At 42.8% G+C, this 18,529-nt stretch overlaps 1 protein-coding gene across 2 annotated transcripts in view; it reads left to right on the forward strand.

The window, feature by feature from the left end:
• FAM81B (family with sequence similarity 81 member B) overlaps window positions 1-18,529 on the forward strand; it is a 51,564-nt gene that overhangs the window by 17,368 nt on the left and 15,667 nt on the right. For both annotated transcript variants that reach the window (XM_075593267.1, XM_075593274.1), the window contains 2 exons: window positions 7,827-8,067; window positions 12,794-12,912. In XM_075593267.1, the coding sequence (XP_075449382.1) occupies window positions 7,827-8,067; window positions 12,794-12,912 (360 nt within the window). The remainder of the gene's footprint in view (window positions 1-7,826; window positions 8,068-12,793; window positions 12,913-18,529) is intronic.

The following is an 18,529-nucleotide window of genomic DNA, read 5'->3' on the forward strand; positions in this document are numbered from 1 at the left end:
CAGTTTCTATCCTGTCTGACCTGGGAGTGCAGCCTTATAATACATGCACTCCATCCCACAGTTTGGCAAGCGCTGGAACTGAGGGATGAGAGATCCAGACCAGAGTTTGTCTGGCTGCCTGATTTCTGTCACCTGTCATGCTAATTAGAAATCAGGTATGTAAGACTGATTTCCTGGTTGCTCTTGTCTCTTCTCCAGAGCCTGGAAGGCTGCTGAACACAGTGGGGAGAAGCCTCTTCCCCACACAGGTTCAATCGTTCTGTTCATTTGGCTAAGTCTGCAAAAGTACCTTGTTTTGTTGTTGGAAAGTGGAAAAGCCACTTCCACCCTGAGTTAGGGAAATCTAAGTTAAGTTATCGCTCAGGTGAGCAGCTTTTGTTTTGATGTGTTTTGTTGTATGCACTGTGGCAGTCTCAGTGCCTGGGACTGAATAAACCAGGCCCAGCCTGTTTAAAGGAACAGTACGTGACGCCTCCTCATTTTAACCTACCCTAAAAGACCGTGTTCTAACCGTCCCGGACAAGCGGCGGAGCCCCGGAGTAAGCTGTTTGTCACATATGGTGGAGAATGCGGGCAGAACACTAAAAGGTCTGGGGGTTAAAGAACTTTAAAGAAAAAAAAAAAAAAAAGTTTTTTTTTTCTCTCTCTCTCCAAACAAGATGGAAGACGTGGTGAGTGCGCTGGTACGCAATGTCGCTGTCCAGAAAGACGCGAATGAAGCTCAGCAACAGGCGAGTGAAACCCAGCGACAGCTGTTAATAGCCCAGCAAGAGACTAATACAAACCAGCAAGAGACAAACCGCTTGCTGAGAGAGGAGCAACAGCGGTTCGCTCAGGGCTTACAGCAGGAACTCGAGATCCTGAGGGGGACTATCAGAAACCTTCCACTGGCAGCAGCAGCCCCAGTTCCGAAAATGACCAGGGCAAGCCACTACCTTCAGAAGATGGGACCCTCGGATGATGTGGAAGCCTATCTTCTCACGTTTGAACGCACGGCACAGAGAGAGGGATGGCCAGAAGCTGAGTGGGCTGGTCTAATCGCACCCTTCCTAAGCGGCGAACCCCAGAAGGCTTACTTTGATCTAGAGCCAGCCGAAGCTAACGTCTATGCAAAATTGAAGTTCGAGATCCTCGCCCGCCTCGGCGTAACCACGGCTGTTCGCGCCCAAAGGTTTCACGCATGGTCCTTCACGTTGGATAAAGCCACCCGAAGCCAGATGTATGACCTCATCCACCTCGCCCGGAAGTGGCTACAACCCGAGATCAACTCAGCAAGCCACATCGTGGAACGGTTGGTCATGGACCAGTTCTTGAGGAAACTTCCCTCTGCCTTACGCCGTTGGGTCAGTCGGAGTGACCCCCACAATGCAGATGAGCTTGTGGCCCTCGTAGAAAGGTACAATGCAGCAGAAGAGCACCCGCAACCCACAGTCGTGGAGCAACCCCACTACCCGAGGTTCCAGGACTCTTCCAGAGACGGTAAAAGGGTACCGGGGTTAAGGGGAGCTGAGGAGCGGCGACCACCTTCACGCAGCACCAGCAACAGTGGTTCGCACACTAAGGGCAATAGCCAACATGGGGAGCCGGGAAAAGGCTCTAAGTGGGACACAGATTATGTACCTAAATGTGTAAATTGTCATGAGAGGGGCCACACAGCAAAAATCTGCCCACTAAATGATGAGCCCATGCAATGCAACAGCGTGGAACCTTATTCGCTGTTGTCCCAATGTATGCGCCCTAGCCCAGAGGACCCCTTGAATAACCATCTGTGGGCATTTGTAAAGATTAATGGTAAGAGGGTTCGGGCACTTCTGGACTCTGGGAGCATGGTCACACTAGTGTCCGAATACCTCTTGCCCATTAAGAAGAAACAGGGAAACAGTTCACAAAGAATGGCAATTTGTTGTATACATGGGGATAATCATGAATATTCCACTGTTGATGTTTTTTTTGAAACAGAGTTTGGTTCTTTAGATTTCAAGGTGGGTATTGTACCCAAACTGGCACATGATGTGTTAATAGGGACCGACTTTCCCCATTTTCTAAAAATGTGGTCCCCCGCTCAGAATAGCGCCCAGAGTTCAATAGCGGACCATAACGAAGTATTAGAAGAAATAAATCCTTTCCCGTTTTCAGAAATGGAGGTTGACGAGGGCCCAAATAAGAAGGGGGAAAAGGAGGAGTGCTGTAAAATTCCCTTCCCCATCACTACTTTGGTAGGGAATACCCCAAATCAAGATGTTGATCAGACACTTATCACCCCAGAACCGGATAAGACCCTCGCTGACCTAGAGGTCAGTCCTGGGAGTTTTAAGAAGGCCCAGTGGGAGGACCCCACGTTAGCGGTAGCAAGGGGAAATATACGGGACCTGAATAGTACTCCTGGCCAACCAGATAGGTCACTTGCTTACCCCTACTTCGAGGTAGAGAACGACCTAGTATATCGGGTTGATAAAAGGAAATCAGTTACAACTAAACAATTGTTGGTACCACGGACATTCCGTAACGTAGTATTACACCTCGCACATAGTCATCCATTGGGGGGACACCTAGGGGTGGAAAAGACAAAGGAAAAGGTTCTCCGAAGCTTCTATTGGCCTGGGGTTCTGGCAGAAATTACGAATTATTGTTCCTCATGCCCAGCATGTCAGATCACCGCCCCGTTCAAGGCGTACCGCAGCCCATTGGTACCCCTTCCCATAATAGAGGTACCATTTGACCGGATTGCTATGGATCTAGTAGGACCCCTAATAAAGTCTGCTAGGGGACATCAGCATATATTGGTAATACTAGATTATGCTACCCGATATCCGGAGGCAGTTCCCCTACGTAGCACCTCTGCCAAAAACATAGCAAAAGAGTTGGTAGTTCTGTTTTCCCGGGTTGGAATTCCTAAAGAGATTCTATCTGACCAGGGAACACCATTTATGTCCCAAGTAACAAAAGAGTTATGTAAACTCCTAAAAATCAAGCATCTCAGAACCTCAGTCTATCATCCACAAACAGATGGTTTAGTGGAAAGGTTCAATAAAACCTTAAAGAGCATGTTACGCCGGGCGGTCGATAAAGATGGGAAAAACTGGGATTGTTTGTTACCGTACCTGTTATTTGCCATTAGGGAAGTTCCCCAATCATCCACAGGCTTCTCCCCGTTTGAACTATTGTATGGCCGACACCCAAGGGGCTTACTGGATATAGCCAAAGAGACTTGGGAACACGAGGTTACCCCTTACAGAAGTGTAATAGAGCATGTTGCCCAGATGCAGGACCGCATTGCTGCAGTCCTACCCATAGTGAGGGAACACATGGAGAAAGCTCAAGAAGCACAGAGGAATACCTATAATAAGGGTGCTAGGGTCAGAATTTTTTTTCCAGGTGATAGGGTACTAGTTCTGGTTCCCACCGTGGAAAGTAAATTCCTTGCTAAATGGCATGGGCCATATGAGGTCTTGGAAAGAGTGGGAGAAGTAAATTATAAGGTAAGACAGCCAGGTAGGAGGAAACCTGAGCAAATTTACCATATAAACCTACTCAAGCCCTGGAAAGATAGAGAAGTCTTGTCAACCCTAGTAACCCCAAGTCCGTCAGAGAGTCAAGAAACTGACCCAGAGGTTAGCATAGCTGAAACCCTGTCCGTTCATCAGAAACAAGAGGTTCAGAATTTAGTGAGAAGAAACAAAGAAATCTTCTCTACACAGCCAGGTAGAACTAGCGTAATTGAACATGACCTAGTCTCTGAACCGGGGGTCCGAGTTAACCTTAAACCGTACCGAATCCCAGAGGCCAAAAGAGAGGCTATAAGTTTAGAGGTTAAAAAAATGCTAAAACTAGGTGTAATTGAGGAATCCCAAAGTGGGTGGAACAGCCCTATAGTCTTAGTCCCAAAGCCAGATGGTACAACAAGGTTTTGTAATGACTACCGGAAACTAAACGCGGTGTCAAAATTTGATACTTATCCTATGCCCAGGGTAGATGAACTTGTAGAGAGACTGGGCAAAGCCCGATATCTCACAACCCTAGACCTAACAAAAGGGTACTGGCAGGTTCCCCTCACAGAAAGGGCAAAAGAAAAGACAGCCTTCTCAACCCCAGATGGCCTCTTTCAGTATAGGGTGCTGCCTTTTGGCTTACATGGAGCTCCCGCCACATTCCAAAGAATGATGGATAAAATTTTAAAACCACATGCTCGGTATGCTGCTGCCTACCTGGATGATGTGGTAATCCATAGTGAAGATTGGCAATCCCACCTTCCAAAGGTCCAAGCTGTGCTCGACGCAGTTCGGTCTGCTGGACTAACTGCTAACCCCGCTAAATGCACCATTGGTCTGGAGGAGGCCAAGTATCTGGGGTATTCTATTGGCAGAGGTTTACTCAAACCCCAAACACTCAAAGTGGAGGCAATACAAGGTTGGCCAAGGCCAGTTACAAAAAAACAAGTAAGGACCTTTTTGGGGTTAATTGGGTACTATAGAAGGTTTATTCCCAATTTTGCAACTAAGGCAACCCCACTAACCGACCTCACAAAAGCAAGAGGACCGCTTATGGTAAAGTGGTCCCCCGAAACCGAACAGGCCTTTAGAAGCCTGAAAGAAGCTCTCTGTGCCCAACCAGTGTTGGTCACACCTGACTTCTCCAAAGAGTTCGTAGTCCAAACTGACGCATCTGAGGTAGGGCTGGGGGCGGTACTCTCCCAGGAGTCTCAAGGTGAGGAACACCCCATCCTTTATTTAAGTAGGAAACTAAATCCCCAGGAGAAGAATTACTCCATAGTAGAGAAAGAGTGTCTCGCAATAAAGTGGGCTGTAGAGACGCTCAAATACTACCTGTTGGGGAGAAAATTCCGGTTGGTCACAGATCATGCACCCCTTACCTGGATGTGTCAAAACAGGGAGAAGAATGCTAGAGTGACCAGGTGGTTCCTAAGCCTACAACCCTTTAAATTTTCTGTGGAACACAGGTCAGGGCACAAACATGGCAATGCTGACGGGTTGTCAAGGATGCACTCCCTAATATCCATGGTCGCTCATCCCTCGGGGTCTGAGCTGGGGGGGAGGATATGTGACAGAAACCAGGGGATGGTAATAAATTCCATATATAGGGCTCCCAGGATACTGAACAGTTTCTATCCTGTCTGACCTGGGAGTGCAGCCTTATAATACATGCACTCCATCCCACAGTTTGGCAAGCGCTGGAACTGAGGGATGAGAGATCCAGACCAGAGTTTGTCTGGCTGCCTGATTTCTGTCACCTGTCATGCTAATTAGAAATCAGGTATGTAAGACTGATTTCCTGGTTGCTCTTGTCTCTTCTCCAGAGCCTGGAAGGCTGCTGAACACAGTGGGGAGAAGCCTCTTCCCCACACAGGTTCAATCGTTCTGTTCATTTGGCTAAGTCTGCAAAAGTACCTTGTTTTGTTGTTGGAAAGTGGAAAAGCCACTTCCACCCTGAGTTAGGGAAATCTAAGTTAAGTTATCGCTCAGGTGAGCAGCTTTTGTTTTGATGTGTTTTGTTGTATGCACTGTGGCAGTCTCAGTGCCTGGGACTGAATAAACCAGGCCCAGCCTGTTTAAAGGAACAGTACGTGACGCCTCCTCATTTTAACCTACCCTAAAAGACCGTGTTCTAACCGTCCCGGACAAGCGGCGGAGCCCCGGAGTAAGCTGTTTGTCACAATATATATATATATATATATATATATATATATATATATATATGAGATATATTATATTAGCTTGACAATGTAATTCCTTCTTTTGCCTTGGTTTCTGTGATTTCATCCTATGCAATGTTATGAGATCTGATATTATTATTTGAGTGATGTATTTTGCTATCTCTCTTGGCCAATACTGTAGATTGTGTTTTTCCTTGTTTTTAAAATGTCCTTGATGTATTACATCTGTTGTACTTGACAATAAGTTTTTCTATGGATATTATGTATTTACTATATTCAATCTATTATTAAGTTTTTTTTCCTTCCCCCCCTTTTTTTCTTTTGACCTGTTTACCATAAATCAGTTTTCTTCTGTTTTGTGGACATTTCAGGTCTGGAAAATACTTTGTATATACCATGATTAATTTACCATGTTGATATACTATATATTATTGCAACATGGATCTTTATTTAACATTAATGGTTTAGATTGTATAGGAATTCTTTGTTCCTAATTGTCATAGCAACAGATGTGACTACAATTACTGTAACTGCAATTACCTTCAGCTGCATTTTCAGTACACATGAGGGACTAGATTAGAGTGCTAAGCACACGGTCCCAACCATACTCCTTGAGAAAGGGGTTTTAGAGCCTGAAACGCGTAGGAGGTTTTTTTATCTGTTGTATTTTGTTTTTTGTTTTTGTTTTTTACGTAGTCTAATAAACTTTTTTAACCCTTCATCCTTCTGGTGAGCTGATGGTGCTTATTTCTGGGACTCTGCTGTTTCGTGCCAATCTATTTTTTGTTTATAGTAAATATCCATCATTTTATTTCAGCAGAAAACCTGCGGTTGATCAAATACATCAAAGGAAAAAAATCCCATGGAAAGCAATAGTGTTTTCTTTGATACATTTGGTGCTATTTTTTGCACCCAATTTTGTGCTAAGGGAAACTTCAACACTTAACCCCCACAGTCTGAAAATAGGCTATGTATTAAAGTCTCATACAGCCACTGCATATGTGGTCATCATTAAATCATAAAAATATGATGAATAAAATATCATTTCTATCCATATATTTTGGTGGAGTAAGGTGCTCAAAGTGTACTATGTGTATAGGAAGGAGGGGAGCACACTCTGGATATTAATGCATTGATTGGTGTATATACTGGGCAAAAAGCAATGGGGCACTAGATACCCTGAAGGCTGGGGTAGGTTGTCCAAAAACAGCCTCCCCTACCTCATTGGGTTGGCCCTAAGTACTCACAGTATTCACTCAGCAAATAGAGTCTCCCCTCCACCGCGTGCTGCTGATGAGAGATGAAGTCCAGCAAATAGAGAATGCAGCGCACCACGATCCAAAAAGAAGAGCAGGTCTGGCCAAAAAACAATCTTTATTGAAGAGTCATAAAAGCAAGGGATGCAACCCTTCTACGCGTTTCGTGCCTAGCACTTTATCAAGAAGTGCTTTCACATGATATACCGAACAGTTAAATAGCAATGGCTGCCAAATCTCGCGATACCAGTGACGTCACAGCTCAACCGCGGCCAATGAAAAATTCCTCTCTAGTGCATGCGCACTGTGGCCCGGTATAGGTACAGTCACTCCCCTATACCGGGCCACAGTGCGCATGCGCTAGAGAGGAATTTTTCATTGGCCGCGGTTGAGCTGTGACGTCACTGGCGAGATTTGGCAGCCATTGCTATTTAATTGTTCGGTATATCGTGTGAAAGCACTTCTTGATAAAGTGCTAGGCACGAAACGCGTAGAAGGGTTGCATCCCTTGCTTTTATGACTCTCCAATAAAGATTGTTTTTTGGCCAGACCTGCTCTTCTTTTTGGATCGTGGTGCGCTGCATTCTCTATTTGCTATCCATATATTTGTTCTGTCATTTAGTCATTATCTCACTTTGTGATGAAATTATATTAATTAGCTGGAATGTTTATTCATGTGTTCCTTTGTCACGTGTCAAGATAAGAAAAGTGAAGGAATTTTAATAGGAATTATATTTGAGTTGTGTTTACATGCATTGAACTTTTCAATGTTATTTTAGACGTGCGTAAGTCTTGCATTTAAAAAGCGACCTTAACCTAATTTCTTAAAATCCACTGCTATCATTGGCTGTTTTTTCTTCATTTGTAACTTATGACAACTATGTTTTTTTTTTTTACAGAGGACAAGCTTTCTTGCCAGCGATACCTGCAACTCAAGTTCATGTTTTAGAAGACCGAATGTCTAACCAGGAGAGGACTACTACCATTCTCTTAGACCAGGCCTTCAAGATAAAAGAAAACGTGGTTTCAACTTTGCGAGGAAACCGTGGAAATCAATGGGATGCAATGGCCCAACGGTTACTGGAAAACCATATGCACACAGTCACACAGATAGTCAAGCAACTAAGCAGAGATATTGAGGTATTAAAGCATCCTCTTCAATGGTGTTAGAAATGTACAGCAATAGCTAATCTTTTCAAAGTTGAAGCCTTCACAAGGATGAATACACTTTTAATCAGTGAAGTCAGGAAACCTCTCTCACTGGCATATGGGAGACAAGAATGTATTTTTTTTTCTTTACTTCCTATTCTCCAACAGTCTTAGGGATACATTCTACTGTATATAGTCTGGAAGTGACTGTCAACTGAAAACATCCTGAACAGGTGCGTCAGAGTATATAGAATTTACCCCTTAGCTGCATTCGAACTGAACTGAATACATTAAAACCAAATACATATTTTGGACATTTAATACACGTCTCTTACACAGACACACTGGGTGGTTCAAATCATAATGAGAAAAACAACAATTTATGTCATCGACATAAAAACCTTCTTTTAGTAATTTCTTTCCCCTAATTTAACCCCCAAAGCAATCAACATGAATGCCCATTACTCTGATGTAGATAAGGCTGATGAAGTGTATTACTTAATTTGTACAATGACCTTAAAACCATTTGTGAACACTCCACTTAAGTAAGGAGTTTAATGCAGAACGTGTCCTGGACGCAAGACCAGTGCATAAAACGGCACCAGATTTTGACTTTGATGAATGTGGTGCAATTCTTTTGCTCTGGTTTCTCCTCAGTTTAGCAGCCAGAAGACTGTAGTAAATAATCCCCAGATCGCACAATGAGTGTAAATAAATATGAATAAAGTGCATATTAGTTTTGGATAATAGCTGTCCCAGTAGTACAGACTTTACACAGTATGTACAATAAAGCAGGGCTAATCAATACGCTGTTAAGTCACTTCCCCACGCTGAGGAAGTGTTCAGCTGCATTCAAATGAATGGTACTAAAATCTTCTCTTGGCACATGGGTGCGGCATCACAATATATTGAATAGAGCAGGGGTGCGCAAAGTTTTTAACCTGCACCCCCCTGCCTCTTTACCTTTTGGCTTGCGCCCGCCCCCCCCCCCCCCCAACCCCCTTCCTCCTCCGCTCTGGCGTCAAATGACGTCACGGGGTCATGTGATGTCACATTGCCATGGCAACGCGATGTCATTTGATGCCGGTTACCATGGCGACGCATCGCCGAAGACCAGGTAGGAGAAGCTGCAGAGGCCTCGCGTGGTCCCCCCGGCATTTCATTTATATGCCTTGGGGGAGATCGTGGGACCTCTGTAGCCACCGCACCCTCCCTGGAAATTCTCCCGCCCCCCTCTTTGCGCACCCCAGAGTTAGTTCATAAGTATCAGAATTGTTCTCAGTGCTACAAAGTTATGCATCCTTATCTGGATACTTACAGAATATCCCTGCACACTATCTGGTTGCAGAAGGTATTGTTTCGCTGACCGAGAAGCTTATTGCATAGTGAAGGAGTTACAACAAATAGTTTAAAAAGTAAAAGAATTTACACCCGAACCTCCACAGGTTTTAGGAGTAACTAAATAAACTTGCTAATTTCTGGGAAGTTACTATCATATAATTAGAATAGTATCGTTACATTAATTTTCTCGGGTCCTGCTTTATTACAGTAGGTCAGGATAAAAGTACAGTATAACAGTAGGGGAATATATTTTAGATAAGGACTGACAGGTTTGGGGGATCAAAATCTGAACTGCCCCAACCTTGATCTTCATAACAATTTTCAGAATCTGAGCAAATGCCTGAGAAAGGCTGATCATCACATTTGGTTTTTTTTTTGGGGGGGGGGGGTTGAAAACATAAAAATTTGCAAAACATGCAAAAATATTCAAATTTGGAAAAAGTTCAACCAAAATTAGAAAAAAAAACCCATCCTGCTTATTTTTATTTCCCCCCCCAGAATTTTTTTCAAAACTAAAGCACAATTTTTTTAAGATCCAAAACCAACCCACCGGTGACCGTGCACACCCGTACATTTTAGAATTATAACATGAAATAGTGGTTGTCGTCCTTTTCTGTTTTGTAAACACCAGGTAAATCAGTGTCATAAACACTGTCCCACTAACCCCCAGCGGTGGAAGTTGGGACGGGTGGAGGTCAGAGGTCGGGCCCTTCTTCCGCGTCTGGCTGCTGGTTCTGGGCCTCAGATTGCTGAGGTGCCCTCAATTCCTCCTCCCCCTGCCAGTTTCTCTAGTCAGCACCAACTTCCGCCCGCACTCTGCAGCTTCTGACACCCGCATAGCCAGGACAGGAGAAGCCAAGCAGGCCTATATACCCCCATGGTAAAAGTGGGGGAGAAGTCTTTGTGTGTGTGAAGAATTGAGTGGGGGAGGGAAGAATTGAGTGAGGGTGGATAAGGGAGGATGTATTGAGCAAGAGTGGGGAAATAGATTGTGTGAGGGGAAAATTGTGAGGGTAATGTGGAGGAAGGGGGATTGAGTGCAAGGAGGGGGGATTGAGTGTGAGGAGAGTGGATTGAGCGAGAAAGGAGGGTGTAAGAGAGGGAAAAAAGAGTGAGAAAGCAAAGGGGAAAAGTATGAGAGGGGAGAGTATGCAAGAGAGGGGGAATAGTGAGAGGGGAAGAGAGAAAGCGGAAGGAGATGAGAGGGGTGAATGTCATTTGAGTGGGGGCAGGGGAGGCGATCACAAAGGTCCACTCTGGGGATCCCGGTAGAAACTCTATATTTATTTAGCATATTTTTATTTGGGGGACACTTTACAAAAATCTGTAGGGGGCCCAAAAATTGTAGTTATGTCAACGCACAGAATAGATGTTGACTTCAAAACTGGATTATAACATACTGCAAGATTTTGGCTCTCATTTTACAACCGATAAGTATTTAGCGCTACACCTGTCCTGACATTGTTATATGAGAAGGTACAAAAACTTTTTTCAGTTTGTCGCAGTTTGTTTTGAAAAGAGAAATTAAAATCGATGATAAACATAATAAAAAGGAAACAAAGGCAACAAGTAGAGAGGAAAAAACAGACAGTCAAAGATGCGGTGCAGCGTCTCTGATCTTGTAAATGTGCAGTAAACAATTATACTAGAAATATTACCTGTTTTGGGAAAGTCATCTAAAAAAAATGTTAATTTCAAGCCGCATTGATAGCAAATCTTTTCTGTCAACTTGAGCTTCTTCCAGCAGACATAGATGAGTTATCTTTTTCAGTCTGGCATTTCTATTGTATAAAATAATGTTGCTGTCTTTTGAATAACAATTTAAAGGGAGATCTACTAGTGACAGCAACATCACACCATTGCAGAATACACAGTGCGTTTTCATATATCTTTGATTATGGAATTCATGGTTAAGAGCCAAATTATCCCTCAGTCTGAGAAAGAAACCGTGCTGGCACGTTGCTTCATTAGGACTTCCTGTTAAAATACTTTTTGAATCTACGCCCACAATATATTAAAATACTTTGGCTCATGATTAGATTCAGTCCTATTTTAATTGACTTCAGTCTCCTTCTGGCACCAACTTGCAGTAATTCTAACGAGACAACAACTTGTAATAAGTGGATGCGAAGCAGAAATGTAAAGGAGGTTTTCTTATTAATCTGTATAAGGGTAGTAAATGTTGATAAATACAAAGTCTACTAAATAGTCATTTATACTGTGTATCTCTATCACATTTACAATATAAACTCTTTCGCACTGCATGTTGTACTCCTTTATGCCCTGTAGCCGAGTCTCCTACCCTGCTCCGGGGCGGGGAACTGGCCAGCTGCTCGGCGGGACCCTGCAAGATCGGGGAGAGGTGGAGGGGGCCATTACAGAGTGCGGCGCGCAGTGGCAATCTGCATGGCGGACATCTTGGAATGGTTTCATAGGCACTAGTGACTATGATTCCCATAGGGCTTTACGAGGAAGCACGCAAACGGCCATCAAAAAGGAGGATATTAAGGGACTAACGGGGATGCAGGCAGTCTGATGGAGGCACCGAAGGAAGAAGGTAGTGTCCAGGGAGCAGTAGCTTCATGGAGGTGGCCTATACCTTGCCCCCTAGGCCCCCGCTAGGCCCTGACTCATGCTTATGCCAGTATTGTAGGGTAGGCCCCAGATAGGGATTATTCTCCTGTAATACTAGCACAGCTTTACTGCGTCGGTGTAAGGACATCCACGCGGTGGACTGTGGCCAGGGACCAGGCTGCATGTGGCAACACTGGAGACGTCACCGTGGAGTGCGCCCCAGGATAAGGTGTGAGGGGAGTTGATCCAGCATCCTCCTCTTACTATACCCTAGTCAGGCCTGTGACCAGGAAGGTACCGATGTGCACCTACATATCACGGGGGGGGGTATTGCTACCTCACACTTGGGCGGGGTTGCAGGTGCCTCAGGCACCCCCAGTACTTTGAGGGATTTACTCATGTTTGTGGTTGTGTTGCATTTATATTCTATAGTGTTGCTATATGTGTGTCATTAAATACCAGTTATAAATACCTTGATGTGATAGGAACCAATACAATAGCAATAATACTATGAGGAGCAAATCCTGCCTACGCTGGGATCCTCATAGGTGGAGGCGCTGCACTATGAAAGAGAGAACTCACCCCAGGCTCTCAGAAGCGGAGGCTCAAGCCACCTGTGAACATACAGGTATTATTAGCAGCAAGCGTAATCACCTGCGGTTTCCTATCTGCATAGGGAAAGGGGGTTTCAGCACTCTCAATATCGATTTTGTATTTAACATACATGTTTTTTAAGAAACAAGATAAATGCTGATTGATTCCGGTGTATTAAATGACTCCAAATTTTACTGCACTATTGTAGGCTTTGGAAAATCAGATCCGGACCAGAGATGGTGTGAGCACAGGGACAAGTTTTGCTGTGCAAAGTCTGGACCAGAAACATCTTTTTGGAATCGGTGATCTACGTGGTCGAGTGGCCAGGTCAGCATCTACAGAAATTATTTCTTTTAGTATTTGTGTGTCATTATTTGACATCCACAAATGGTCTTCATTTCTGTTAGAATTAAGTGCTAGTCTGTCAATCCCTAAGGACGATGGTCAGGAAACAGGCAGTGGTCAGAATCAGGCGGCAGGCAGGTAGCGATGGTCAGGAAACGGGCTGTGGTCAGAGGCAAGTGGCAGGTAACGATAGTCAGGAAACAGGCAGTGGACAGAGGCAGGTGGCAGGTAGCGATGGTCAGGAAACAGGCAGTGGTCAGTGGCAGGCAGGTAGTGATGGTCAGGAAACAGGCAGTGGTCAGAATCAGGCGGCAGGCAGGTAGCGATGGTCAGGAAATTGGCAGAGGTTGAACAGATGTAAGGTCCGAATTGAGTCAGGTACACAAAGAGAGCGATAATGCAAAAGACGTTACAGAGAGCTTAATCACTCGGAGAACCACAATAATCAGGCAACAGGAAGCAGGAAAGGGGGGTCTTATAAAGGGCTGGCTGCAGCTATGGAACAGGTACCTGTAATGAGGCAATCAGCCACCCAGATGACTGCAAAACCGATATACTGTAAGCCATAGTCCTGGTGGCAGATAAGCAGAACTCCAGGCTGAGACTGCAGAAACTGCAGAAACTAGGGTTCAAGACCTAGCAGAGAGACCCCTGACATGATCCCACATTACACTGGCGACACACTTTATTCGAGCTCGGCTAGTCCCACGAATTCGGGTATACCCGGGTGTATTGAGGTTTGTGACTGTTTTCTGCCCGAGTGCATTGAGTTATTTTCCGGCAGGGATTGAAGCATTTTATTCCCGCTGGCTGCAATACTGCACAGTACATATATATATACTGCATTACAATTCATGAATTTATGCCATCTGGTAGACACGCGAAGCATTGCAGCCTATTAAATCCTAATCATTATCATTTAACAGATCAGCCGCCCATCAGCCAGGCATGAACCCAGGCTGGGAAGGCAAACACAACGGGGCTTGTCAGAGGTGAGGAGCGGCGCATTCCAGGTATCTGCCAGGTACATACCGGGTATTTGCTCGAATAAAGTGTGTCGGTGCAGTAAGTGTCTATGACTTAATCGAGCAGCAATACCCCTTATTGGGTTTTAGTAAATCTCCCCTACAGTGAGATGCAGAATTTGTTTTCTTAGTTTTATGTACAAAGCGGCAGATTGATTTGTGAAAGAAAAATATGAAGCTTCTAGGGCCAAATTAGGTTTCCCAAACAGCAAATGGTTGTGAAAATGTTACATCTGTGGGGGAAAAAAGATACAATTCTAGTGAAAATTCTAAACAATAGTGGAAATGCAGCAACTTTGTAAATAGCCGATTTGCCCGGCTTTATAAATGACAGATCTTGATCTGCAGTGTCCCGGTATTCAAAGTAATAATCCTGATGCATTACGTTTGTTTTTTTTCTGTTGGGAGATGCAACATTTCATGGTTAATGTACACTTCATTTTTTTTCTTTTTGCTTCTGCTGATAAAGAAGAACAGTCTTGGAAATTGGCAGTTACTGGTTATTGTGGGGAGAAAATGCTAAGTGAAAAAGCAGGCAGCAGTAACTCATAACACTTTATTATGCTGCAGCAACATGCAGCACAGCAACTTTGTTATAAACTAATCTGACAGAAACCACCAACCATCTGTAGACAGAAACATAAACAAGGCAGATGAAGATTAAAGACAGCTTCTAACGCAGTGTTTTTCAACCAGGGTTCCTAGGAACCCTTGGGTTACCCAGTGATCCTTAAAGGGTTCCCTACAATTTTCAAGTTATTTGAAAATTGTACCAAATACAGAATAATTTACAATGCATATGCTCTCAGATGCGCTATTTGAGAGGGTTGGGGTTCCTTACAATGCATCGGATCTCAGACGCGCTATTAGAGAGGGTTGGGGTTCCTTACAATGCATCTGATCTCAGACACACTAGTAGAGAGGGTTGGGGTTCCTTACATGCATTTGATCTCAGATGTGCTATTAGAGAGGGTTGGGGTTCCGCAGAATTTCACAATATGATTATAGGGTTCCATACCCCAAAAATGCTGGAAAAACACTGTTCTAAAAAGACACACATTCACTCTGTCATTCCTTCTATACTGTACATCATCTGCCTTAGATTGTTATCTTGAATGTTATATCTGTGTTAATCTCATAGTATCTTTTGTAAATCAGTTTTTCTTGACCTAAGGAAGAGAGGAAAACTTTCAAGAGCGTGTCCTAAAATATAAATTGCAAGTCCAAATAAACAAGATATCACCTCATACTGAAGTACTCATTTATTTTGCCCATTTTGCTTACCTAAGTTGTGCTGGCTCAGTTGGGAAACAAAAATTGTGATGTAGAACATGATGAAAAAGCTACCACTGAAGGTGGATTTGTCTCTTCTTGAAAGTAAATCTATCATTATGAAAGAAAATATGTGAAAGTTATGGTTGTCCATCAAATGTGACAAAGCTGTGCACTTGTGTGTTCATCGTAACATTTTTTTAAATTAGATCACAACCTATAATTGTGTGATGGAGGATATTGCAAACAATGAAAAGCCTGTGAATTTAACCCAAAGCTCTGGATTTCTAAACATTCATCACAACTGGGGTCCATGATGATTGTTTATTATTCCTTGTTATACGCAGAATGGATGACGCTTTTGAATTTGGACTATTTTTGTCATGATTCTTTACCAAATAAAACCCCCAACCAAATTTGCTTGCACAAGTTGCTGAATACATTAGGCATATACAGTAGGTCATTAGTTATGTTAGTGAGGGCTGTTTCAGTGGAGTGAGCAGTGCGGAAGCCAGATTGTAAAGGGTCTAGGAGAGAATAGGTGGTGAGAAAATGGAGCAAGCGAGAGAATACAAGACGGTCAAGGAGTTTAGAGGCAAAAGGCAGGAGGAAGACAGTATGATAGTTAGAAAGACAGGTAGGATCAAGCTTGCTGTTTTTGAGTTATGGTATAACTGTTGCATGTTTGAAGGAGGAGGGAAAGGTACCAGAGTAGATGGAGGAGTCAAAAATAGGTATGAGTGTAGGGATTATAGTAGCAGCAAGAGGTTTTAGGAGATGAGAGGGAATGGGACAAAGAGGGCATGTGGTAGAGGGAGAAGAGGAGATCAGCAACAGTAACTAAGCTACAGTTTAGGGCCTCACAATATGACCCGTCATTTTCAAAAATAGAAAAAAAATTAATGCATTTTAAGTTTTAAAATCGGATGATAAAGAGTATATGGGAAAAAGAAGATGCTCTATAAATATGGACATTTTCGTTCAAATATGACCCCAAACATCATATGCCTTAAAATTGTTAAACTTCGTACTGTAGCTTAACATTTGAAGACATCGTCAATGACTTTGCTCTCCAAAAAAAACAAAAGAAATGTTTTAATATTAAAATGAATGTGATCTGCAAACACTGTTCACTGTACATGTCATCTTTGTATATAACAATGCTTCCATTCATTTCCGTTTCGTGTTTATATTTCCAATGGTTCGTTCAGTCACAAAAATAAATCTCTTTCTAATTTTTGGGGCCCGCTTAAACTTGACATAGCTTAGGGCCTCAGAAGGTCAAAGTCTGGCCCTAAAAGGAAAGGGGACAGGATAAAAGAAAGAGAGAGGGCACGGACAAGCATTTCAGGTTGTAATATTTACCAAACTGTTCACTATATTTAAAAAAGAATAATTACAAAACACATTTTTTTAACACATTAAAGTCCCACCCTCTACCTTTTGTAACATGTTTTATTCCCACTAAAACTAAGCAGCAAAAAAGAAGAAAAATACCACTACACAAGAGCCTACCTAATTATACAACAGACTTAACTAGAACTGTTAACATCGTTGTTAATTAGAAAACAATATATATATATTTTTAGTAGCTACCATCTTGTGCTTTGTTGCTTTTGATGTCGGCCAAATCAGAAGATTACACGCGTATGGACCAGGTTTCTTTACCTTTAAAAAGGCTCTCCCTCTGAGGAACAAATATTACCAATAGCAGCATCCTGTATAACAGGTACATGTGTGTGACCGATTCCTTTGTACCAAAATCTGACCCACTATAACTATTTTGTAATCATTTTTATTGTGTTAGTAAACCTGAGGCCAGGCCCACAGAGCTCCACAAAGTGCGTTAACGTGAGGTTACGAGAGAGACTTTTCATGGTCTGGATGGGAGTATTTCATATTTCAGGGTAACACCACCGTTAGGTAAGAGATGCTTAACACCATGTTATTGGAAGATAACACCATGTTGTACTAACATGATGTAAAGCCTATGGTTTAGGAGCATTGTTTTTACATATAATTAGCTTTGTGGGTATGCGTTAGGCTTCAGGAAAATAATATCTTACGGTTTTTAGGTAACGTGACATTATGAGCCTTCAGTTAACGGAACTCTGTGGATCTGTCCAATGGTGAGATGAGGTTTGATTTCCTCTGGTTACTCCATTTTGTCTGTCGCTGTGTGTTCATCAAGTGTTTGCACAGTCAGAACCCTCACCTTCCCATCCCTTATCTCTGCAAACACTAACCCCATTGAGAGGCCACTAGAACATGCAATTTGCAAAGCATTTCCAGAGAAACAAAAGAAGGCACATCTTTGCTACAGCACTACATTAGTTTAGGGAGCAATTAGACTGTTAAATCATGTACAGAAGGTTGTCTTTAGCCCCAAGGGGTATTGTATTGTATGTCTTTATTGATATAGTGCCAAAAGTATACTCGGCGCTTCACAAAGAATACAGTACAGGGAATTATAATAATACAATAAGTGCAGCAAAATCAGACAATAGGAAAGGAAATCCCTGCCCCGAAGAGCTTACAATCTAAGAGGCTTGATGGGGAATTTACAGACAGCAGGTGAGGGAATAAGTGCTGTAGAGGTAAGTAACACCTTGCTCTGCAGGGCTAAATAATATCCTGTGCTGCATTTCTCATCATGTCTCACTCCTTAAGTCCTTGGAATGGAGATATACCTCTTTCTATAAGGAAGTTACTTTGTAGAACATGCTTTTGGCTGAGACACTAATGAGAGGCAGTGAGAGTGCTAATTCTTCTCTTTAAGAAAAACCTGGATGAGTTCCCATTAGAATTGCTGGATACACAGAACTGGGATTATTTGATAAAGAAGCAATCAAATAGAGTCAGCCCAATTGACATTTATTTGTGTCAGAGAGGACTTTTAACAAATATTGCCAATATGGAAAGGGATTTTTATTTTCATTATTCTGGATCAGGATTAAAGGTACAGTACCATCACGTTTATATATATATTTGAAGTTTTTCTAGTAACACAATAACTATATATACTTATTGTATAACTCAGCCCTGATTATTGCATTTTTTTTACTCTGCACCATTCTTTCCTCTGTTGTTAAAAGTATCTCCTGTATAGCTCCTAACACAAAGGATGTATCAATGCATTCAGAGTGCACTGAGAAGTTTGTTTTGCGCATTGCTCCATTCTCTGCTTGAAAGTGTTTATTACATCAGGGACAAATTGTTAGCTAGAGACAATACAAGAAAAAAAAGTGACGTACTGAGATGGCGATTTTATGTACTGTATCTCATTATAATCAGTGCCTCAT

This window comes from Ascaphus truei, chromosome 1, assembly GCF_040206685.1.
Source record: "Ascaphus truei isolate aAscTru1 chromosome 1, aAscTru1.hap1, whole genome shotgun sequence".
Taxonomy (NCBI): domain Eukaryota; kingdom Metazoa; phylum Chordata; class Amphibia; order Anura; family Ascaphidae; genus Ascaphus; species Ascaphus truei.